The sequence below is a fragment of the Hirundo rustica genome, chromosome 2, assembly GCF_015227805.2.
Source record: "Hirundo rustica isolate bHirRus1 chromosome 2, bHirRus1.pri.v3, whole genome shotgun sequence".
Classification (NCBI taxonomy): Eukaryota; Metazoa; Chordata; class Aves; order Passeriformes; family Hirundinidae; genus Hirundo; species Hirundo rustica.
The window spans coordinates 87,716,420-87,739,804 of record NC_053451.1 but is presented as its reverse complement, the minus strand read 5'-3'; the positions used below and the strand labels follow the sequence as shown (position 1 = coordinate 87,739,804).

The 23,385-nt window shown below is 36.5% G+C and overlaps 1 protein-coding gene across 2 annotated transcripts in view; it reads left to right on the top strand.

Annotated features, from left to right (window-relative positions):
• The window catches only part of REV1 (REV1 DNA directed polymerase), a 56,924-nt gene that overhangs the window by 7,978 nt on the left and 25,561 nt on the right, over nucleotides 1-23,385 (top strand). Inside the window, exons 1-8 of one of the 2 annotated variants that reach the window (XM_040056079.2) lie at nucleotides 6,196-6,217; nucleotides 6,762-6,828; nucleotides 7,632-7,764; nucleotides 9,499-9,667; nucleotides 15,267-15,416; nucleotides 17,440-18,152; nucleotides 19,938-20,045; nucleotides 21,553-21,669. In XM_040056079.2, the coding sequence (XP_039912013.1) occupies nucleotides 6,772-6,828; nucleotides 7,632-7,764; nucleotides 9,499-9,667; nucleotides 15,267-15,416; nucleotides 17,440-18,152; nucleotides 19,938-20,045; nucleotides 21,553-21,669 (1,447 nt within the window). In that variant the 5' untranslated portion in view covers nucleotides 6,196-6,217; nucleotides 6,762-6,771. Of the gene's footprint in view, nucleotides 1-6,195; nucleotides 6,218-6,761; nucleotides 6,829-7,631; nucleotides 7,765-9,498; nucleotides 9,668-15,266; nucleotides 15,417-17,439; nucleotides 18,153-19,937; nucleotides 20,046-21,552; nucleotides 21,670-23,385 lie in introns of those variants that run through there. The other variant, XM_040056078.2, reaches the window with a different exon arrangement.

Sequence of the window (23,385 nt, the reverse complement as noted above, 5' to 3'; positions counted from 1 at the left end):
TCCAGCAAAAGCCATGGATGCTCATATTTTAGACAAATGGTATTTCTAAATTTCTCATACTGTTTTTCTCTACTATTTAAATTGCCTGAGATTTTGAAGTTTGTTCTTTCCTAATTTACACTCTTATCTTTACTCACAGGACATGGAGGTGGTGTTGGGTGTTTTTGGGGGGATAGATGTTGTTTCAAGCATCCTTCAGCTAATTTAATTTCTCTTCATTTAAAATATCATCAAATATTGAACTGCAAAACAGAACTTGCTGGTTGGCCCTCTAACATCAGGTGCTTGTAGTTAGTGCTTATCCTGGGAATAAGTGACATAAGATGTGGAGCTGTTTGATTTTAACTTTTTTTAAAAGCCCTTTCCCTGTGGAAAAGGTAAGGTAGCCTATCCCTCTGGTTTATTGTGGGGGGAAAAAACATAAGCAGCACTACTTAGTGAAGAGTAGCCAGCTCACTGGAACTCTGTATCTACATTTACACTGCCATTGGTTATAGTCGTGACTCAAAAGTTGGTTTCTAGGAATTGCTAAGACAATTTTAAGATCCCATCTATTCCTCTTTTTTTGCCTGTCTGCTTTGGCATTATCTGATGCTTTTGTAAGTCACTTTGTCTTCCTAAACTTGTGGAAAGCTAAACCATAGAATTATGTCAATTTTCTGTTGATTTAGTGAGCTGAATTGCACATAGGAGCAGTGTGAACATCAGGGTCATGTGAGCTTGGAAGTAGTGTGGAGGTTGGGAAGAGGAGATGAAGCCTGCTAGGCCAGCAGAGGCTGAAGAGCAGAATCATCCCTTTTGGTAGCAGTCAGCCAACAAGTTGACTCAAACATCTTGTGAAACTTCACACTGAGACTTTATTTCTCACCTAGAATAAAATTCAGTTGCTTTGCAATGTACTAATTAGTAATTTTAATATGGAGTAGTAGTGCCGGCCCTGAATTATCTGAAATCATAGGTGTTTAAGCATGTAGTATCTTTAAAAAAGCTTTTGACTTTCTTTGTGTCAGTTCTTTTTGCTGGATTCTGGACTTCTCAATATGTGGTAGAAAAGAGTTTTCTACCCTGTAGCAGCAGTTCTTTTCCAGAAGACTCAGCCAAGAATAGGACTCTCTTGTGCTTAGAAGTGTATAAACACGTAAGATAGTTTTTTGCTCAAAGAGCTTGAAGACTAGTGCCAAGCAGAGTGGTGAGTTTGATGTGGGAGCTGGAATGTAGAGGCATGAAACTCAAACAAGCCACAAAATACCCACTTGATGGAAAAAGCTTCTAAGCCCTGCTGAGATGGGATGGATTCAATCTACAGTTCAAGGAAAAGATTCTGATACTCATTAGCAGTGGCCCAAGACACCCATATTTCTGCTGGAGTTACACCTTCTATATAGGTTCATGGCGTGTGAATATGTTAAATAAATCAAGTTCTTTCGCACTGGAGGACAATGACAGCATGTCTACTCTGGTCAGAAATGCAGACTAGCTGTTACAGGGTGTTATGCTTCCATATAGCTTTCAGTTACCTAAAATTGGATTATCTGGATGGAACATTACTTGTGTGATGTATTTAGACACAACTTTGGCAGGGTTATTTGTTGAGTCACAGTGCAGCCTCATTTTGTCTTTGGAAATAGTTCTTATGCTTTCTTGTAGAGCAGAGCCATAAAGTTTATATTCTGCCAGATTCAAGTTGGCTACTTGAATAGGTAGCAAAAATAACTCTGCAGTGTGTATATGCTTGGCAGAGACATTGCTGAAATTTACGACAGAAGCAGGGACTAGTAGTGCACTGGAATTAAAAAGCTCATGACAATCCATGGTCACTTCTTACAGAGTCTTTGAGATCTGTATTCTGTGCTTCCAACCATTTTTCCCCATAGTGCCTGTGGCTTTGTTCTGGGTGGGTCCTTTAGCCATGTTATCCCAACTGCCCAGGATAATGGAAAGCCACTGTCTTACAATCACACCATCCTGAATTTAAAATATTTTAAAGAAATAATTTTCTTTAGTGTGTGCTACAGATGAGACTACAACAAATATTAGCGTCAACATTCAGATCTACGTTCCTTGCTCTGTAAGTCTTGTATGCCCACAGACACACTTACAGAATTTATAGAGCATAGACTTAACATTTCATTGTATTACCTGATCTTTGATTAACAGTCTTTAGTAACAGGATTAAGTGGTTGTCGATTGGGAAGTATAATGCTAGGCCTGTGAAGCAGGGTACAAAGGGATGTTATGTATCTTTGGCTGTGTTGACTATTTCTGAGCCACTAGTGATGTACAAAGCATCAAAACTCTCTGTTTCCCTTTTACCTTCAATATTATCCAATAGAAATTTGGATTTTAGGTAACTGTATTTTGGAGAATTATAGGATTTTGCCTTTTATATGTGATCTAGAAGGAGATAAAGGGCCAAACTATGCTAATTTTGACCACTGGACTTTCTAACTTTACTTTTTTGCTTGAAAAGTTTTTTCTCTTGCACTGAAAAACAGGAATGCGTTCCTAGGAGTTCCTATTTATATCTCTACAGGCTTTTGTGGAGTTTCAGAGTTTGTTGGGGTTCTTTTTTTTAATTGCAGAAGATTTCATTATGTTCACAGGTTCAGAATACAAACATTTGAATTTCATTTAAAAAGCTTTTCGCTGGGCAAAGGGTCACTCTGTAGCTTGTTCTTCAGCCTCTAGAAATAACCAAAAACTAGTAACTGTGGTGGTTTGCGGGGTCTCTGTGAATTTGTGCAAACAGAGATAACTGTTCTGAAACAAGTTAGGTACTTCAAGAACTACAAGAAAGATGAATTCTTGTCTGAAATTGGCTTATTTGTGATGGCTGTTTGAAGGCTCCCATCTTGATTTCTGCCAACCCTCATCTACTTCCCACCTTCACGGGTTCTTTACAAAGTGTTTTTCTTACTCGTGCCTTCATCATGATTCCTTTAGAGGGAGCATCATACCATCCTTACATTTCTTATTTCATGGACCAGTGAGCATGTTTAAAATCTTGCTTAACTTTTTCTCTGGTTTAATGTATCTTGTGCAAGATATTTCTCATGTTCATTTGTTCCTTAGCTTTCAGCAAGGCAGCTGTAAGAGGTTACCTTCATTTTCAAGGAAAAAATCACACTGTAAAGACCAGTTTTTAGCAGAGATGTTTCTCTGTAGTCCAGAAACTCTGGTTCATCATTCAGTTCCTGGAACTATAAAGGGAGAAACTAGTCTCCCAGGTTTTCATACCAGCATTAAGAAAATAATCCGTGACCCTGAAGATTGAGCCAGAGGCATCTAGTAATCACTGAAGTACCGTGTTCCTAACCTGTGTTTTTAGAATTGAAGTGGACTGAGAAAAAATTGCATCTGCTAAGGAAATGGTGTAAATCACTATCAGATGTTTAAGTAGGTATTACAGCCTAGTTTCGCTAGTTTTGCAGGCTCTAGGAAGACAGCTTCTGAGCGGTTGATCCGTCGCGTTTTTAGCACCTTGACCTAAGCAGTTTTGTTTGATTTCTAATTTTAATCTAACTAGGCACATAACCATGATTCTGATTTTAATTGGCTTCACTTTCAGAGTAGAGATCTTTTTTCCTCACCTTCTGTGTCCTGAATAAAAATGAGATGTGTTTCAAGGTTTCAGAAAAGCTCACTCTTATGAAGGCAGTTCTTCAGTTTATCAGGCATTAGATATTTTAGTTTAAGCAGGAGGTTGTTGAATAGGGGTCAGAGTTAAGACCTATCAAACCCTGTCTTCTCAGTTGTGGAGTTGTGGTGATTTAGAGTATGCATTTTGTACAGTCTTTGTTTTATTCAGAGCAAGAGTTTATATTTGTATGAGGTTTTCTTTTTGATAGTCTTAGAATCACAGAGAAGCCCAGATTGGAAGTGACCTCAAGAGAGTATCCAGTCCAACCTTTCATGGGTAGGGAAGCCTGGTTGAGGTTATCTGGCGCCCTGTCCAATTGCAACATGAAAATCTCCAGTGATGAGGACTCTGCTGGGTCCCTGCATTCCAGTCATTGATTGTTCTCACTCTAAAAATATTTTTCTTACATCAAGATGAGACTTCCTGGTGCAGCTTTTATCTGTTGCCTCTTGTGCTCTCCATGTGGCTCCATATGAAGACAGAGCCTCTGGCATTTTTGTGGCCACCCTTTAAAACTTTGTCATCCTTTATTAAGAGGGAGAAAGAGTAATCATTAGTTGAAATTCTGGTGTTTCTTATGAGCTCATATTTGTAGTATCTAAAAAAAACCTAGATGACATTTTCATTAATGGTTTTTCTTTTTTTATGAATTTATACTTTTCTGTTTTTCCAGGAATTTCTTAGCCAGAAGTGATGTGAATTACATTTCACTTCAGCTGATGGAAAAATACGAATTTTCCATATGAAAGAAGTCATCAAGCCATTTTCACTATATACTGTTTTCTGCAGGAAAAAAGTCCGTTTTGTATCTTGCAAACAACTCTTGTATCTTTTGTATCATCTAGCTCACTTCCTCTCTTTTTCCTCAGTGCTTCTTGAAGAGTTCTGTGGTATCTATTAGATGCAAGCCAAACCACTGAAAATTAATTTCAGAAGGCCTTATGTCTTGGAAATAGGTCTCTGTGTAAGAAATGCAGGTACCTAGAAGGAAAATACAGCAATCTGAGATGGGGTTGTTTTGTTTTGGATGTTGGTGTAGAGCTCATCTCTTTGACATTGATCTTCATAATTGCACATACAACACATGTGAGTTGTGTATCAAGTTACAGGCAACTGTTAGCATAGAACCAAGTGCATCATGATCTTTCTGTGTTCGTGGAGGTCCTGAGACATAAAACAGATGCTTACCTTTTCAAAATACTTGCTCCCTGCTTTGACTATAATTCTGTGGTTGCCTGATTTGGCATATTTGCAGTAGTCCATGAAAACAATCATACTTAGGAAAACTTGCTCGGCTGCTGTGTCTTATTTTACAGTCAAACCTGCTGCAATCCAAGGTGGTTTAACTGGATGTCCGAGTATGCATGCTTTTGTCCCTAGGACAAAAGGGAATTGAGAGACAAAAGCTAGAACTCAGTTTCAGGTAGGTTCATAAGAAATGGAATGTTAATACAGTAAATGAGGCAGTCTCCAAAACAGTGCAGTAGAAGGCCTGGATAGGAGAATAACCAGAATGTGTTGTCATCTCCATCCACAACTCTATGTGCTCTCTGGTAAACTGGAAACTGAGTAAAGCTTCTGTGCTCTTGCTACTTGACAATGCCGTGGATAGTCCAGAGACTCAAAAGCAGTCAAGGATGGGGAAAAAAACCCCTAACATCTGTGTATTTTCTGCAGCTTTGCTTGGCTTTTAGGGAGGATAAAGGAATATAAATTTAATATTTAATTAAATAGAAGACTTAGAGACAGTCACTTTTTTTTTTAGTTTCAGAACCCTGTCCTCATCCTCTAAGAGCTGATAGCCCTAAAAGACAAAATAGTCTTTTTATTTAGAGAACTATTTCAGTTGGAAAGTGAGAGATGTAATAGCAGGCAGTGACCTCATGATCTTACTACATCATTAATCAATATTCTAGAATCAGTGTTACAACAGCTATAGTAAATATGAATCACTTGGGTGCAGTGAGCAGTTGGCCACAGTCCAAGCATTGCTTTTTCTATCTAGGAGTTCTGTTCTTGCCAACTAATAGCTCATCTGGGGACACGGCTGTGTGCAGCTCATGGTCCACAGATAAGTGTCTCGCATAAAGGAAAACTGCAATTTGGCTGATGGGGTCTGTTTATTTTTTTATTTATTTATTAAGCAATACAAACAAAAAGCCCAAAAGAATCAAATCCCAAACCTAGCTATAGATCGTACTGGGTCACTTAAACAGCTGGCTTTTCTTTGACCATAAGATCACCTTTGGTTTTTTGCTTTGATGTGATGTATTGCATTACAGCAACAGATGCTTGGATGTTCTGTATTCAGCTGTAAATCCATTGGTGAAACTAATCCAGTCTCTAATACCAGGAGGTGGTTGCCTGCGTCACACCATGTCTGTGTTTTCAAATATGAAAGAAAAGATGGTTCATGACCTGGACAATATTTTGCATGGATGTTAGCTGTTGTATTTAAGAGCCTTTTATTATTCCTTTTTTAAATAGGAGGTACATGATTGTGGGAGATTAGGGACAGGCGGTCGGAAGATATCGCGTTGTACGGGCAGACAGAACCCCTCCCTCAACTCTTAGTTGGTTAGTATCCTTGATAAGGTTAGCAATACCTAACTTGTAACGTAAGCAGACGGAAGTGATGTAGCAAACAGAGGTTTTATAACTCCATGTAACCAGTTAATAAAGGCCATTAGCCATCCACCACACTGGTGTCTGTGAGCTGGTGGTCCGAGCAGCCTGGGTGTGGCTGCTGTGTCGTTCCTGAACCAGGTCGCTACACCTCAGCGGAGGTAACAATGATGAACAGAAAGAATTTAATAATGGACAGTGAACATTGTAAGGAGTTTCTTATGTTCAGGGTGAATAAAGCAAAACATGCATGTGTGGTTTTCGATATGTAGCAGGAACCACAGTTTGCATTACTACAAAACTGAGGAATCAAGTTTTTATGTGATTCTGCATTTCTGTGAATTTGTTGTGAAACTCAAAAACTTCAGTGAAGTTGATTGAAAAAATTTAATCTTTGTGATAGTCTGTAAATGGTCTGTAGTGAGTGCCATCGCTGAAATGCCACTGATGATAGTGCTGAACATTTAATTGATCAGGCATTGTTCTTCCTCTGCAGAAGCTTCAGTATGAGGCGGGGTGGATGGCGGAAACGAGCTGCCGATGGCGATGGATGGGGAATATGGGTATGTCCAAAACATAGTGGTTTTTTTTAAAGACATAAATGGCACTGTGGTTAAGAAGGGGTTACAATTTTGTTACACATGCTAAAAGAATGGTATAAATTAAACACCTTTTTTTTTTTAACTTGAAAACACAAAATTAAGTTTGAAAGAAATTTTTTAATTACCAGGTTTTGAAGTCTGTGTTCACAGTAATCACTAAATTTCATTATTAATAAGTGCAGACCCTTGAATAGTTTTAAATCACCATTTAAAAAATAAACTAAGTAATGTGAAAACTTTTTATGGTTGTCTCCACTGCATTCTGTAGTTGGACAAACAATAACTGAGGCAACTGTTTTACATAAATGTTTAGAATATTATTGTCTTGCGTATATTTAAGAACTGCAGATACATGGAACCATATTTAAGAACTGCAGATACATGGAACCATATTGTTTTGTTAGGCAAAGAGCCACCAATTTAGCACCCAAATTTACATCATAACATTTTTTCTTCTTCCTTTGTTTTATTCTATAAGTATTTTTTTATATATAGAATCTTTTCCTATAAGAAGAAGATTAAGGGGTATGAAATAAATCCTGTCATGTTGGCAACAAGATACACTTATCTTGTAGATACAAGTTTATGGTGGAGCATTTGCTATTTTTCATTTGAAAAAAGAATGTCTTTTGTGTGTCAACCAAATTCACTTTGGAGGAATGTTGCTTACCTTTCCAGTCTTAAAATTGACCAGTTTCTGTATGTAAAAAATAGGAAATATGACTGGCATCATGGGTTGTGTTTTGTTTTAATTTAAAAACTAGGGCGGGTACATGGCAGCAAAAGTTAAGAAATTGGAGGATCAGTTCCGGTCAGATTCAGCCATACAACAGCAGAGGGATGGAAATTCATCAAGTATCTTTAGTGGAGTCGCCATCTACGTCAATGGCTTGACAGGTGAACCTTTAATTTTTTTAAGGATCTCTATTGGTTACCATCCTTAGTAGAGGTAACTGTAAAACACATGAATTTGCAGCTAAGTAAATACATGACAATTACTGTATATGTTTTGTATATTCTGTTGTTTTTCGTGATTAAGGTTTTCAATAAAATTCAGATTTACATCCTGAATACAAATATTGGTTTGCTATATCATTTAAATAACATAAGTTATAGAAATAGGAGTAGGCCTTTGTTACCTTATTATTTGAAATGAAGCCTTTTAACTTCCTCCATCCTCCTACACTTAATAAGTTTTTAATTTTTCAAATTAGTGATGGTTAGATTGTATGCCTTAAATTTACATTTGGGAGAATATGTTGAAGTTTTCTTGCTCAGAGTGGCATAATGTGAACCAGAACCTACTGATAGTGGAAGGAGGAGCAAGAGAAGAGGCAAGACATTTATGTATTGTAGAGACCATTGGTGATGGACTGATAGTGCATGTTAGCTGGAGTGAGGTTTTTAATCTACCATGCTTATGTTCATACTTCTCCTTACTTCTGTAGAGCAGCTTAATAACCTTTTGGAAAGCCCCCAGAAGCCTTTTTCAGGGATCTCTGCCAAGAATGTTGTGATTATTATGTAACTGATGCATAGAGCTTCTATGAGATAGATTAATGCTGGTTTAAGCACAGGGCTCAAACGGATTGAAAAAGTTAAGGTGGATATGTTAAACTATTAATACATGTGGATTGGTTGTTTAATGCAGGCAATTTCTTTAGTGAAAATCCAGCATTTATGTATTCTTCAAGCAGCTAGTCCCTAAAAAGAGCTCTAGAAGATGATTGTCTAAAAGTCTGGAGTAGGAAAAGTAACATTTGGAGAAAGTGTGTGCTATTTTTAGTTAAAAGTTAGAGGAATAATGAAGTTGTTAGTCGTATTTTGAGAGCTGACAGAAAGGAATTGTAACTGTATCCTTTAAAATATTTTCCTCATTCTTGTATTGTTCACTTTTTTTTTTTTTTTTTTATTTTAATATATCTTGTGCTAGATTCACTATTCAAACATTATGTTATTGTTGACCCAAAGCTTTTGGTGCCTGTGTGACACCACTGCGTTTTCCAAAGCTGACACTTTTTTCTTTTTTTTACCTCACCTCTGCTTGCAAAATAAGTAGTCTTTTTAAAACGATTGAGGAGATCAGAAAAGTTGTTGGGTTTTAAGGTATTCTTTGTTCCCTGTAAGAACTCAAGAATAATTCGGTAAGGAAGGAGTGAATTAACTGCTTCAGCAGATCAGAAATTACATAGTAGGAGTTCTGTGCTGTTGCTAAACCCTTTGATATTAATTATTTTCTGTTGCTTCTGGGTATAAACTGTTCTCCTGAACTCTGGTGAAAAGATAATCGAATTTTGTATTATGTTGATGTAAAGCATTTTTTGGTATAGTTTAGCATTACATCTCCTTAAGTATTTTTCCCTGCCTTCTGCCATACATATTGTGGGAAGCTCCTCTGTAGCAAGTAGAATATTTGCATTTTGAATTAGTGTTTTCAAAAACACAGTTTCTGCCTTTCTTGCAAAATGTTTTTCTGATTTGTTCTTTGAAGAACTTGTAGGTTTTTTTCCTAGAGTAAAACAATTGTTTGCACTCTTTCTGACCATGGCATAATATTTATCAATTAAAGTTCTTTTTCCTCACTGTATTTGCTGACTCTAAATGGGAATATTTATGGTTTTAATTTTATAGATCCCTCAGCTGATGAATTAAGACAGCTGATGATGTTACACGGAGGCCAATACCATGTGTACTATTCCAGATCAAAAACGACTCACATTATTGCCACCAATCTTCCAAATGCCAAAATAAAAGAATTGAAAGGAGAAAAGGTAGTTCGGCCAGAGTGGATCGTGGAAAGGTAAGTTTAGGTCTGCTGCATTTGGGGGCTTCCCCTTTTGCAGGGGGAGCGGGGGAAATAATCTGGGGAGAAAAAAAAAAAATAAAGATTGCATTTTGAGATTATGGTTTAGCTTAAAATAAGTAAGTCATAGAACAGCTGAATAAAAATACCACTGTTACATTGAAGATTCGCTTCTTAGGGATTGTTCCTTAAGAAACTTTGCCAAGAACATTCAGAAAATTTCAAACATATTAGGAAAATGAGCATTGTCCTGTTAATTCCATTTAATATCTAATGAGTTGACCAGACTTCATCCCAGGATGTTAAATAACTATTATGTGATTATTTTAAATTCTCCTGTCTTGTATATTGCATAAGTTTCATGTCATCTGTATATAAAGAAGGATGTCAATTGGAAACTGTTCTCATAAAATTGGAACTAATACATCTAAACATTTATTGTGTTTTGAGTTCGTAAGAAAATAATAAAATCTAAAGGAAAAAAAAAATCTACATTTTATTTACAAAGAATTTATGTTCTTTGGCTTCTCCGTGCACTGGTATATATAGAATCCACTGAAGTTGTCCTTGGTAAAGACAATAGCCAAGCTCAGAGCAGTTAATGTGGCTTGCATCTCTCTTCTTCTATCTGAGGAGCCTATAGGAAATACAGCAAGCAGGAATATGTTCTAGAAATTACCCTGCCAGCGTCATGCCCTTCTTAAGTAGCCTCTTTCCTAGATGACCAGCAGAAACAGGCAAGAAAACTGTTCTGCAGTGCATATGTGAAAGCTTATTTGCAGTTTGCTGATTTTCAATCCTTTGTATTCAGCTGTTTCATATCATGTATCTTTATGGTCAATTTTTAAACTTTAGTAAGGTATTTTAAGTTACTCAGTTTGAAAAAAACTTCAGATAGATTTTTTTTTTTTCCCTCAACAGTTTTAGGGCCTCACCCCTGTGTTTAAAGGACTTGGAAAATTGATGGCAGGTGTGGTTTTATTTGGAAGATGTTACTGGTTTTTATTCGTGCTTTAAGAGCTTGCTATGATTTTGACCAGGTTGGAAAGATCAATTTGTATACGTTCCGTAGAGGCTTGATAGAACCTAATTTGTGAAATCTAACGTTTTTATTTTGGTGTCTTGTGTTCAGGTTCTGCATCCTGGTTCTGGAAGGTTATACTGTAGAATAAGTCAGAAGAACAAAGTATAGACAGATACATGAGTTTGAGCAGAAGGAAATGGGGGAATTCACTGTCTCGGCAGAACAGGGTTCATATCAGAATCTAGAACAGAAGCTAATTTTACAAGCACGTCTATGGTTTTTTCCCTTCTTCCTAACAGTATTAAAGAATACTCAGTGATTAAAGAATTCTTCTCTGTGTATGGAGTACCAAATAACGTTCTCAGTAGATCAGTTGGTGAAAGTGTAGTAGATGTAGAGTTTCCAATTTCATAGAATTGGAAGGGACCTTAATAGTTCCAACCTCCTTGCCATGGACTAAGTCATCTTCCACTAGACCTTGGATGAGGTTGCTCAAAGCCTCATCTGTTCAGGGATGAGGCATCTACAGTTTCTCTGAGCAATCTGTTCCAGTGCTTCAGCATCCTCAAAGTAAAGACTTTCTTTCTAATACCTGATCAAAGCCTACCCTCTGTCAGCTTCAAGCTATTCCCCCTTGTCCTGTCACTACACACTCTTATAAAAAGCCCCTCTGCAGTTCTCTTGTAGGCAATATGATAGGTTTGCAATTTTTTATTTGGGTTAAGAGTCTACCCTAAAATATTATATATTTTATCTATTATATATTATAAAATATATACTGCTGTCACAGTCTGCTGGTAAAATAGTGTTACTAGAACTTTGGTCTTGCCACCCAAGGTTGCAAAATGATGAAGTCGTTTGTCTATGGAGCTTTGATTTGTTTCTTATGTGCATATATTATGATTAAGTCCTTAATTACATGATCACATGCTATCTTTTTTCACTATGGCACCTGCCACATTCTCTGCACAGGAAAGATTGAGTTCAGGTTGCAGAATGCTAATGCAGTGGCTTGGCTTTCCCTTTTTGTCTCCTCTTCCTTATTTACTGCATAAGACTTGAATTCTTTGCTGGTAATTAAATGAATAATTAATTCCTGTCTTTTATTGGTGCTTATCACCATAGCATCTATCTGTTTTCCAAAGATGAATGAATGTACCATAGCCCCATTACAATGGCTATTATTTAATTTTTTTGAGAGCCACCTAAAGGACATTAGGGTAAAACACCAAAAATCTTCATCATTTGAAATATGCCATGGAAGCTGCATAAGATTCTGCAGAGTTACTCACACAGGATAGTAAGGCATACGTAGAACTTCATTCTTGCATTAAAAGCTTTGCATATCCTGAACTGTGGTCTAAAGTCAGACTCTTATAAACCAGTTGTTAAATGGAAGTAGCTCTAAAATTTTGATTTAATTAGCATCCCAGAGAGATCTTCTGTAACAGCAGTTGCAAAATCCAGTGTTGCAGAGTAATAGTGTGGTTGCTGTAGTGACAAAATCATTCGTTCTCTATGCCCCTTATTGTGTGTTTTTGCTACCTCTCCATGTTTTCAACAAATGAAGAGGATTACAGGCGAGCCTCCTTAAGTCAATATTCCTTTATTTGAAAAATAAATCACACCATTATATAGCATAAAAAGGTGATTTTGCAATGAAAGCTGAATTCAGGTGATCTGAGAGCTTGACTTTCAAATTTGAATGTTCTTTTAACATTCTTTGACATTTATAATGGCTTTTCAGAGACTGAGGATATCTAACATGAGGTACCCAGTATTTGTGGGTTCCTTACTTTGATTTTCAAATTAGGTGAATATTTTTCCTAAAGGACTGTGTTAATCTAATACAAATATGAAGAAAATAGTTTACAATAATTTTTTAAAAATATTATTCTGGTATGATACCTAAGTTTTCTGATGAGGATTTCAAATGCAAAAGAGAGGAGTAGATATCATTTGCACTGGTGGCAGAAGCACTCTTGACACAGTTCCTTGTTGAATTATTGAAGACAAATTAGAGAGATAGGAATTGGATAGTGGGCTGCTGGCTGAGGGGTGTAAGTACTGTCCCAACTGCCTTGGTCACCATGGTGGTCAGCAGTTCAGAGTCAAACTAGAAAATAGCCACAAGGGGCATTTCTGAAGGGTTCATGCTGGGCCAGATGCAGTTTAATGTCTTTACTAACAACACAGTGATCACAGTGATGTGGTGGAAAGTAGCTTCAACAAGTTTGTGGATGATTTAGAAGGGCAGCAGTTGATATACTGGAGAGCAGGGCTGCCCTTTAGAGAGCATCAACAGTCTGCAGGAATGGGATGGCAGAAACTTGATGAAACAACAAAGCAAAATGCAGAGTCCTGAACACAAGACAGAATTAGTTCTATGCAACTAGGCTAGGGACTCACCATCTGGGACACAGCCTTGTAATCCACCAGGACCCTCAAGTCTTACCCTAAAAGATAACCATGAAGCAGCAGTTGTGCCCTTGTGGAGATAAAGGCTAACAGCATACTGGTTGCATTAGCAAGACCATAGTCCAGATCAAGGCAACTTATTCTTCCAGGTTGTGTGTCAGATTTCAGGCTTTTCAGTAAGAGAAGTACTGACAACTGCAGTGTTCAGTTCAGAGGAGTACCACCAATATGAGCATGAGTTCTATAACAAGAGACTGAGGAAGCTGGTTCTGTTCTGCTTGGAGAGAAGACTAGAATGGGGTCTAATTGTTGTCTTTCATTACCTGTGTGGAGGTTACAGAGAGCATGGAGCCAGATTTTTGCTCAAGATGCACAGCAAGAGCGCAAGAGGCCATAGTCAGAAGTTGCAGCAAAGAAAAGTTTGACTATAAGAAAAAGATTTTTCACAGTTAAAAGAGAGTAAGTAGTGGAACAGGTGCCTAGAGAGGGTTGTGGTATTTCTGCCTTTGGAGATACTCAAAATTTGGGTGGACTTTTAGTCCTGGGCAACCTCATATGACTTTAAAAATAAAACTTTGAACAGTGTTTGGACTAGAGACCTCCAGAGGTCCTTTTCAACCTAATTGTTGTAAAATGGTTATGAATTCTGTGACACAGGGAAGGTGAAATGGATAAAGATGTTGAATGATGCATCTAAACTAGGATTCCTATTGCTGCGGTTTAATGCAGTTTGGAAAAGAACTGTTTGTTGATCTAGCAATGCAGCCACTCCAGTAGCTAAAACATTGACATCATGAAGAAGTTCTTAAATAAATGTGGGTTTGTTTCATCATCTTCAAATTGTAGCATTTACTCTGAAATATTACCAAGGTGGTTCTGCACCTACATTCACATGGTCTTTTGAGAAACAGTCAAATCAGGCATTGTGAAAACTCTGTTGCTGCATTACCACTTGGTGTACAAGAAAGCTTTGGAATGATCCCAGGTGTACTTTAAACTGTTTGGCAATGTTTAATACAAATTATGTTCCTTTATGAATGATATATATTCATGTATCAAACAGTGTTTAATTGATATATTTTGGGGGCTGTTTTCTATCCCATTTCCATAGAAACCTTACCAGTTATATGTATATGCTTAACTAGTTTTAATTTATCTAATTGGGAAATGTGATCTCCCACTATATTCTCTCTAATTGCAGCCAGAAAGCTCCCAAGGGCTTTTGTTCTACTGTCCAGCCCCCTTGACAGTAGTACAGATTGGAGCAAGAGAAAGCATTCAGGTGTTGAAGAACAGAAAAACACTGAGCTAAATTATCTTTAAAATTTGACTCCAGTTCTATCTTCAAAACTAAATGCTAATACTAATCTACTTTGATATGGGAGAGGTTCCTCTGCTGTAAGAAATCCCAGCATCTCTGAGCCAGTGTTCAATATGAGGAACTGTATACAAAGAAGAGGTGAAGTGCAGCTTGGAAGGCTGTTATTTCTGCTGCTAGCAACAGGTGTTGGGGTGGAGAGATTAAATCATCCTATGCTGGATTTTTGAGACGATTTTGCTTCCAAGTGTATGGCTTGCCTCAGGAAGTTAACTTCTCAAGTATTTAGCAGTTACTCAAGAATAATTGCAGTTTCAGTGGAAGAAGAAAAAGAAGAGGGAGATAGACTGGAACACAGTAGGAATAACTGGAATGATTGCTGTAGATATTAATGGAAGATCTGTTTGGAAATTATTCTTCTGTTTAGCTTGCCTCAGTGAACCACATCCTAGCTGACCTCAAATCCTACCCTAATTTGTTCCATGTTAAAGAGCTCAGTCAAAATTGTTCAGGTAGAATTACCTGAACCACTAACCAAGGGGTTTTTGACTGTCTTGTTTAAATTAAATATTTTGGGTTTGTGTGTGTCAGTTGGAAAGTGGACAAGTGGCCAGCACATCTTTGTAAATACCTTTTGTTGCACCAGTCACCACATCACAAATTACTTTTTGGTTCAGTCCAGTTAAGGGTGAGAAAAGGGTTGTGGAAGACACTACAAGTAAATAAAAAGGGTCGGTTTTTTAGCATAGAAGGATGTGATTTTTTTTTTTTTAAATTTTTTTTTTTTTTTTTAATTTCTTAAGCAGTAACCTGTTCTTTGTTGGTTTGTTTTTCAGCATCAAAGCTGGACGTCTCCTTTCATACATTCCATATCAGCTTTACACCAAGCAGTCAAGTGTTCAGAAAGGTCTCAACTTTAACAGCATATGCAAACCTGAAGATGCTGTGCCAGGTCCAAGCAATATAGCTAAAGATCTCAACAGGGTGTAAGTGTTTCTGATTTTGTAATGCAGGAGCTCATCATTCACCTATAATGAGTTGACATTTGTAAATAGCGTTTTTAAAGCTCATTTCAGCTTTTTAAGAGGCAAGCTCTGAGGTTCTGAAATGTAAAAGTAAGGTTATAGCTGTATCAATAGTTGAGGACAGAACTCAGTTACCTTGACTCCAAACCTTGTCTCTAGTCTTTGGACCACAGTTTTCTTGATAATATCACCTAGGAGTCCTAGGATGTAATACATCTGTGTGGAAGTAACAGGCATGCATTAAAGGATTCTGATTGGTGATACTTAAAAGTAGATCTTCATTTAAAAAATAAAAAGCTGGTGACTACTTTTGCTAAAGGTGCCTAGGAATGAATATAAATGTGTACTAGTTGTTAATCTCTTTCTTTAGCCTTTAAAGAAAGAAAGTCGCAGTATACATGATGTATGCTAACACCAAGGTTTAAGTCATGCTTTGAGAGAGAAGATCTATTAAAAAATGAAATTACAGTATAAAAAAGTATCCTAAGAGGTCTTGAGAGGAGACTTGAAGAGTGAAACATTTTAACTGGCAGAGGAATTGAAATTGGGAAAGAAACATTCCACTTGAACTCTTCTATAGATTATTTTTTAATAAGAAGATTCCTGCATCTTTTTTCAGAAACACACATTTGTTCTTTATAGGCAAGAATAATAACATTATAGATTTTTTTTTTTTAGGTTGGAAAAGGTATCTGGATGGTTCAACACTACTGCTCAAACAGGGCCAAGGATAGTGTGCAAGATGCTATTATACTTCCTGATTTGTACTGCTGGTCTGAGTTCCTCCACAGTCCACTGATTCTTTTAAAATCCAGTCATGCATAATGCTGAGGAGACTTTACCACATGAGTGGGATTTATCTACATTTAGGAAAATACAACCAATCTCACAAAATTAATATCTTAAGCAGTATTTCATACCTGTATTTTAAACACTGAGTGGTACAATCACCATCACCACTTACTATTACATTGTTAAAGATTTTTTAAATGAGAAGAATATTCAGACTTCCCAAAATATCCATGTAGTCTGAAAAACATGATGTTAAAAGCCTGTCTATCAGTGGATGTTATGTACCACTGAATATACCATTTTCAACCACACAACTCTTCAAAAATACTGTGTTTACTGTAATTTATGTTTTGATAATCTTAACCAAATTGTTGTCATGGTTAATGGGCTTTCTGGTTTCAGTAGCATACTGACTAGCTAATTTTTTTTCTTTGCATACTTAAATTGCTAGCTTTGGGAGTTGGGAGTGATGGTTGGGTTTGTTGGGTTTTTTCCCAGCAGATCAAGAGTGTAAAGAAGTCTTGAAGACTTCGGCTTTCATTTCCAGAGTTAATTTTTTGAATGAAAGCTTTATCTTTGTGCTAATGCACTTGTGGCAGAATACTTTGGTTTATATGCTTAAAAGCTGAAAATAAGTTTGTTTGTGGTGTTTATCGAAGCTAAGTATACATTGGATTTTTAGAGCTTGAACAGATTTTTTCATTATGAAAAAATGAAATTACTCTAACATTAATGTAAAATAATTTCCAAAAAAATAGTTCTCTGTATATACTTTCTCTTTTCTTCTTGTTTGTTTATAGCTAGTTAAGGAAAATAAAATCCTTGGTCAAAGGACAATTCCTTCTGATGGTTTGCATCCTCCTGCAATGTTCATGCTGTGCGTGGCAGTACAGTTCTGTTAACAAGTAAATAATTATTGTGATTCAGTTGGAGACTGCCTGCCAGATTAAAGGCTTTGGAAATAGCTTTTCTAGTATGAGCATGGTCACTCCCAAGTAAACTCCTAGTTAATAGTAAATGAAATCTGTAAAATCTTTGGTATGGCTTTATATTTTGTGAATTTGAGATAATTGTCTTGAGAATGTAATTGAAGTATATATTGAGAACAGTTAGGAAGAAAACGTTTGAAATTACATGTAAACGTGCCTTTATTTATAAAATACACAGTATTTAATGAATATATCTGTTTCAGAAATCATATTAAAAAGTACGACATGGCAAATGAAAACACATCCAATGGAATAAGCAGCTGGAATGAAGAAGAGGAAGAAGAAAGTGACGATTTTGGACTTACAGAGCTGGAGGAGATTCTTCCCGTACGGAAACAAAATGGAATTCAATCTCATAAAGACAGCACTGCCCTTTTTAATGGACACACACACACTTCTACCAGTGCCTTAAAGCCACAGGATTGCTTGGGGCCCTCCGGCAACGGTGTTGCAAGCAGGTTGTCTCCAGGCCCTGTGCAGGAGGAGGGGAAGACTGACAAAGGCATGGTTGACTTTAGAGACTGCGCAATGCAGCAGTTGCAGCAAAGCAACAAAAATACAGACTTTGTGTGGAGCCCACACAGGACTATGAGTAACTCATCCTCATCTTCATTTTTGCACAGTAATACTAAAATAAATGGTGCTCACCACTCAACTGTTCAGGGGCCTTCAAGCACAAAAAGCACTTCTGTACCTGCTCCTAGCAAGGCAGCTTCCTTACCTGTGTCCAAACCTTCAGATTGTAGTTTTATTTCTGACTTTTATTCACGTTCAAGACTGCATCATATATCAACGTGGAAGTGTGAATTGACAGAGTTTGTCAACAGCCTGCAGAGAAAAAACAGCGGTGTCTTTCCGGGAAGGGAAAAAATTAAAAAATGGAAAACAGGCAGGTCTGCACTTAAAACTGACACAGGTAGATACTTGTTTAAGAAGGTTTATGTTAAGAAGGTGCCTTATATCTTCATACATTTAATGTCCAAATGAGACCACATAGTTTAGTATTGAGCGTTCATATTATAGTCAGACTGTCTGGAAAAACTTGATGACTTTGGTGCAGTGAACACTAATGGATGCAACTGCTTTTGGCTTTGGGTTTTTTTAACTTAAAATGTTACTTAATGTGATACTCTGGTCTATATTCAATTCTTCCTTGTAGAAATAGTATTTCTGACTTGACCAAGATATATGGATTGATAAGGGAGAAAAACACTGTGTATATCTAAATACACAAATCTGTAGTTGCTGTGTGAAAATCTGCAGGGGAAAAAAAAGAGAAGAAAAAATCCTTACTGTTGAGCATGAGCATTTAAAAGATGAGTAACATTTGGACGTGAGTTAAAATATAACTTTTTTTTGTTAGTAAGAGTTTTATATAGCTCTGGGTCTGTTAAAGTGGGTAGTAGTGCCATAAGGGACTTCTGAACCTGGCTTGAAGAGAAATATTTTATGTCATTGCATCAAGGGCCAAAGTGAAAAAAATGTAGTATTCATTAGAGTCAAAGTGTTACAGATAAAATATTTTGCATCTTTAGAATCTCTTGTTTACAGTCTTACTAAATTAAAAGGTTAGCTCTGTACCATTAAAGAGATTCTGACTCCTGTGCTGTAAAATTATTCACTTGTAATCATATGAAAATATGCTTGAGAAATTGCCACATCAAAAAAATTGTTAGATAATAAATTTACTGATTCTGTGTTTGTGTTAGGATACCCCAGTTATCAAACATGTTAGCTTATTAACAACTTAATGTGTATTTTTTAAATCAAAATGTGATATAAGCTAATATATTTTATTTTCTCTTTGAATTGGCCTAGAGTATTCAAATAGTTAATGCCTGTGATTCAGTTGTCAAGTAGCAGATCCTTAACTTGATTGCTTGATTTGTAAATAAGCCCATTACAAGAAAGTCCTTATTTTTCAAAGAATGAGTTCAAAATGTAAATGATTAAAGCCAAGAGGGTATTTTTTTGATTACTCAGTAATTAACTCAGATGTTAAGTGGAACAGTTTGCTTGCTGTATTGAAATATTTTTTCACTGTCACACTTTTTGCATTGTTCAAGTTAATTTTTTTTGTTAGATATTGCCACCTTTGGTAGGTCAGCAACATAGACATGCAGACTTGAACTTGTAGAGAGCATTTCTAGTGTTTTAGGCATGTATGTTTTTCAGTGAGGAGTTACCTTGCTCATCTTCGCTGAATGTTTGCATGCGTCTCAGTACAGCAATGACAAAATCCAGTTGCATGGGACTTTCAAAACTAATTGTGATATGTTTTGTGGAGAATAATGGTAGCTCGTAGTGCAGCTAAACTTACATTTTTATCTTTTGAAGCAGTCTTCTGATTGATGAACAAAAAGGAGTAAAATTCTCTTCCTGATTCAACGTTAACATAGCGAAATTAAGATCCAGTCAGTGTGCATTAATCTCCTTGGATTTGGGGAACTTGTTAGGGTGAAGGTGTTAATTATAAGAAAACAAAGATAGAAAACTCTTAAGTTAATTCATTGTTTAGGCTGTTTGTCTATTGCTTATGTTTACCTTTCTTGGAGTAAATACCTTCTTGGTGAGAGGAAACAAAAATATTTATGGTTTTGAGGTGGTAAAAACTTGATGATAGACCTTGATGACTACTCTGAGTAGTACCAAAGTGTATAAATTAGGGTTCAAGTTTTCTATTGGTGTATCTTCATACTAGGTAATGTGTCTGTTGCGAGCTCAACCAAGCCACAGAGCTGTATAATGCACGTGGATATGGATTGCTTCTTTGTGTCTGTGGCTATCCGAAATAGACCAGATCTCAAAGGTCAGTATTTGAGTCTGTGTGTTACAGTCTACTCAGTTAAGCCTTTAAAAAACCAAACTTGCACAATTATAAAATTAATTTAGCATTTTAATTTTTTTCTTGCATCTTGAGTAGTTAGACCACGCAACTTTCATACTCCTTTTTATTTTCTCACAATCCAAAAGCAAGTGAAAAAGAAAACTGGAGGAAGTCTCCTTGCTATCTCCTTTCAGTAGCTAAAGTAAGAAGAGAGAAGTAAAATCTGTAGTACCAATTCTCTGTGACATTGTACATAAACTTACTCAGATTTTAATCTACCATATTAGAAATGGGAAATTGAATTTCAGTTACACTAAAAGTGGGGTTTGGGCACTGTCTATTAAAAAAAAAAAAAAAAAAAAAAGGAAAGTAAAACAAAATGGAATATCCTAATAATCTTCCTGAAGTAGTTAAGAAGCTTTGTTTAACTAGAAGAGTGGAAAAGTCAAGGTTGAGAATAAATTATCTCTGCCTGTTGCATATTTTTGAAGAGAAATTTGTTTCTCCTTTCCTTTCCTCTTATGCATGAGATATTATAAGACCTGGAGGATTCAGGAACAATTCAGTTGGCATTACATGTCTGAGTTGTGTGATCTTCCTTAAGGCATAGGAGAGTTAATGGAGCACCTTAGCAAACTTTGGTGGGTTTGTTTTCTACAAGTGTACCAGTCAGAGTTGGAGATCCTAGTTCTGTGCAAACACTGAATTTCAGGGGTGCACAAGTTTGAAGACTTTGTTGCAGTGGTGACCATCTCACACTCACAGCTATCAGAGACCTTGCGGAAAGAGTAAGCTGTATATGTAGTTCCATTGCTCTCTTCTGTCCAAAGGCAGGAGCAGCTGTATGAAAGATTCTCTTGCTATGTTTGATTCTTTAAAACTTGATGTCCTGCCAAGTTTCAAATTCCATTAACTGGAACATAAAGAATATAGGACTTTTCTGCAAATACTTTTCTACAGAAATTTGCCAGAACTTTAAGTGCAGAAATTAGCGTCCTTTGGAAGCACCATGGAGGTGTTGATATTACAGAAAAGTCAAAAGTTTTGGTTTGCACAGTTAAACTAAGTGGAACTAAGTGTTTTGGCATGTGTTTATTTTTCTGATTTACTTAAGCTAATAAATATGGTGAAGTATTTAAAATCAGTCCATTGTTTGCTGTATTTTAAACTAATGAATCATTAGGCCATTGGTGAAATTTCACAGCTTCCATTTATATTTGTTATTAAAGAGAAACTAGTATTGGCTGTATTTTCATTCTTGAAAAACTTTTCTTCTTTACATGTGACTGCAGTTAAGAGTGATTAGTTGTCACAATCCCAATGCCCATTTATAGCTGTTCCTTCTGTAGTGCCTTGAGAGCATCTAAGCCTGAAAGAAGCTATAAAGAGTAAATTAAAAATCCTTATGATCTTATCCTAATTGTGCTGTTATTAAAATGCAAGCTATTATAGGTATTGACCTGTAAGTATATGTGTTTTTTCTCCACAGGAAAGCCAGTAGCTGTTACTAGTAACAGAGGTACAGGAAAGGCACTGCTGCGCCCTGGTGCAAACCCCCAGCTTGAACAGCAATATTACCAGAAAAAGCTATTGAATGGCAAAGCAGGTACAGATAAGTCTGTCTGTATGTGTTTTTAACTGTTGTTACAGAAGATTTTTTCTTTAAAATTATTCATGAAGTGTACCATGGATAAATTTATTTCTTTCATGTGGGGGGATTTCAGAAAGAAGTGCCTTTGGACAACATGGTGCTCTGTGGCCTCAGTAATGGCAAGCCACTGTGGCTTCTTGTTAGTTAGCTTTGCTGAGTATGAGTAAATTATTTTAGACTAATTTTAGGTTTTACTCACTTTTTGAGGTTTTTACTCACTTTTTGAGGTTGAGTGTAAGATGGAATAGTTATGTAGTTATTTAAAATGAAAAATAAGTACAGGTTATCCAGGATCACTTTTTCCTCAGAAAGTCAAGTATAGAGAAGAAGGTGCAAAATAAATTATAAGAGTCGAGTACAAGGTATTTTTTTATTATAAAAGTAGTAACAACAGCACATGGCCAGTGAGAAACTGATTGAAGTTGGTATATGAGTTACATATGTAGAGTGTCTGTGTACAATGAGTTAATTTGGGTGGTCCATAAAGCATTTTAGGTCTCTGGAAAGTCTGTGCAATTTCATGAATTCTGTTTGTTCAATACTTTGTTTTCTGAAAACCAAGGCATTGCTGTAGTTTGAGAATTCCATACTTGCCTGCAATAATTTAGAGATTTGTTACTTTCTGTGTCCTCAAGTAGTAGTGTACTAATATAAACCAAAGTTTTATTAATAGGTTTTTTATACTGCCTGAACTTTATTTACTATAAGAAAGTATATTGCTAATCATGGGCAACTTAAGTGGCCAGTAACAGTCTATTTAATCATCTAGAAGTACAGTTCTTAGAACAAAGTTGGTAAAAAGTGCATGAACAAGGGGTAGCTGCAGTTTAAGTTCAGTTTAGACTTGGAAGTTTCGTTTCTCCTTTCCCCTTTTGTATATGCAGTTTTTACCAAACTTGTGGTACATAGTACTGTTATGGTTTACACCTCAGTGTTTTATTTTGGTGAGATAAGATGGGGGAAAGACAGGTTGTTCATCTGTGGTTGTTTATGGAACATTAGTACTTTGGAAATCAGCAGGTTGTTGGGGGTTTTTGAAGACATTTAGAAGCAAGGTATTACTGGAACTGATGCCGTTTCATTTGTCTTTTTTTGCTGTCGTTCAAGAACACTTCAAAACTGAGCTAGAATATACGTTTGTGGAACCCACTGGCCTTTATGCTTTTAAGGACTTTTCAGTATGCTGCAGACAAAGATAGCTGTGGTCTTTGTGGAGTTGGATTTTCTGCAGCAGAGCTTGTGTATGAATGGTAGTTCAGTTTATACAGTGACCTGCTAACTTTTATTAGGGCCTTGAACTGGATAAGGGTGACTTCATGCAACTGAGTGGTTTGGAGAGTTAGAGGGTTGAATTACAATTTAGCTGATAGCTAGCACGTTCTTTTGATTCACAAATTCAATCGTATCTCTTCTGCTGTATTTATTGCTTAAGTGTACAGCTGCTTTCAGCCTCATTGTATAACAGGCTCGGTTTCTTACTGTGGCTGCTTTTTCTGGATATCACACATTCATTTCTTTAACTTCAGCATCCAGTTTCAATTGGCTTGCATGCAGGCAGGCAGTAGCTCTTTCTTTCTTGATACTTAGGCTGATTGTGCAGCCTCTTGTTTTGGTGAAAGGATTTTTTCCAAACGCTCTTTTTATGGTCTCTGTTTCATTACCTGCCGTTCA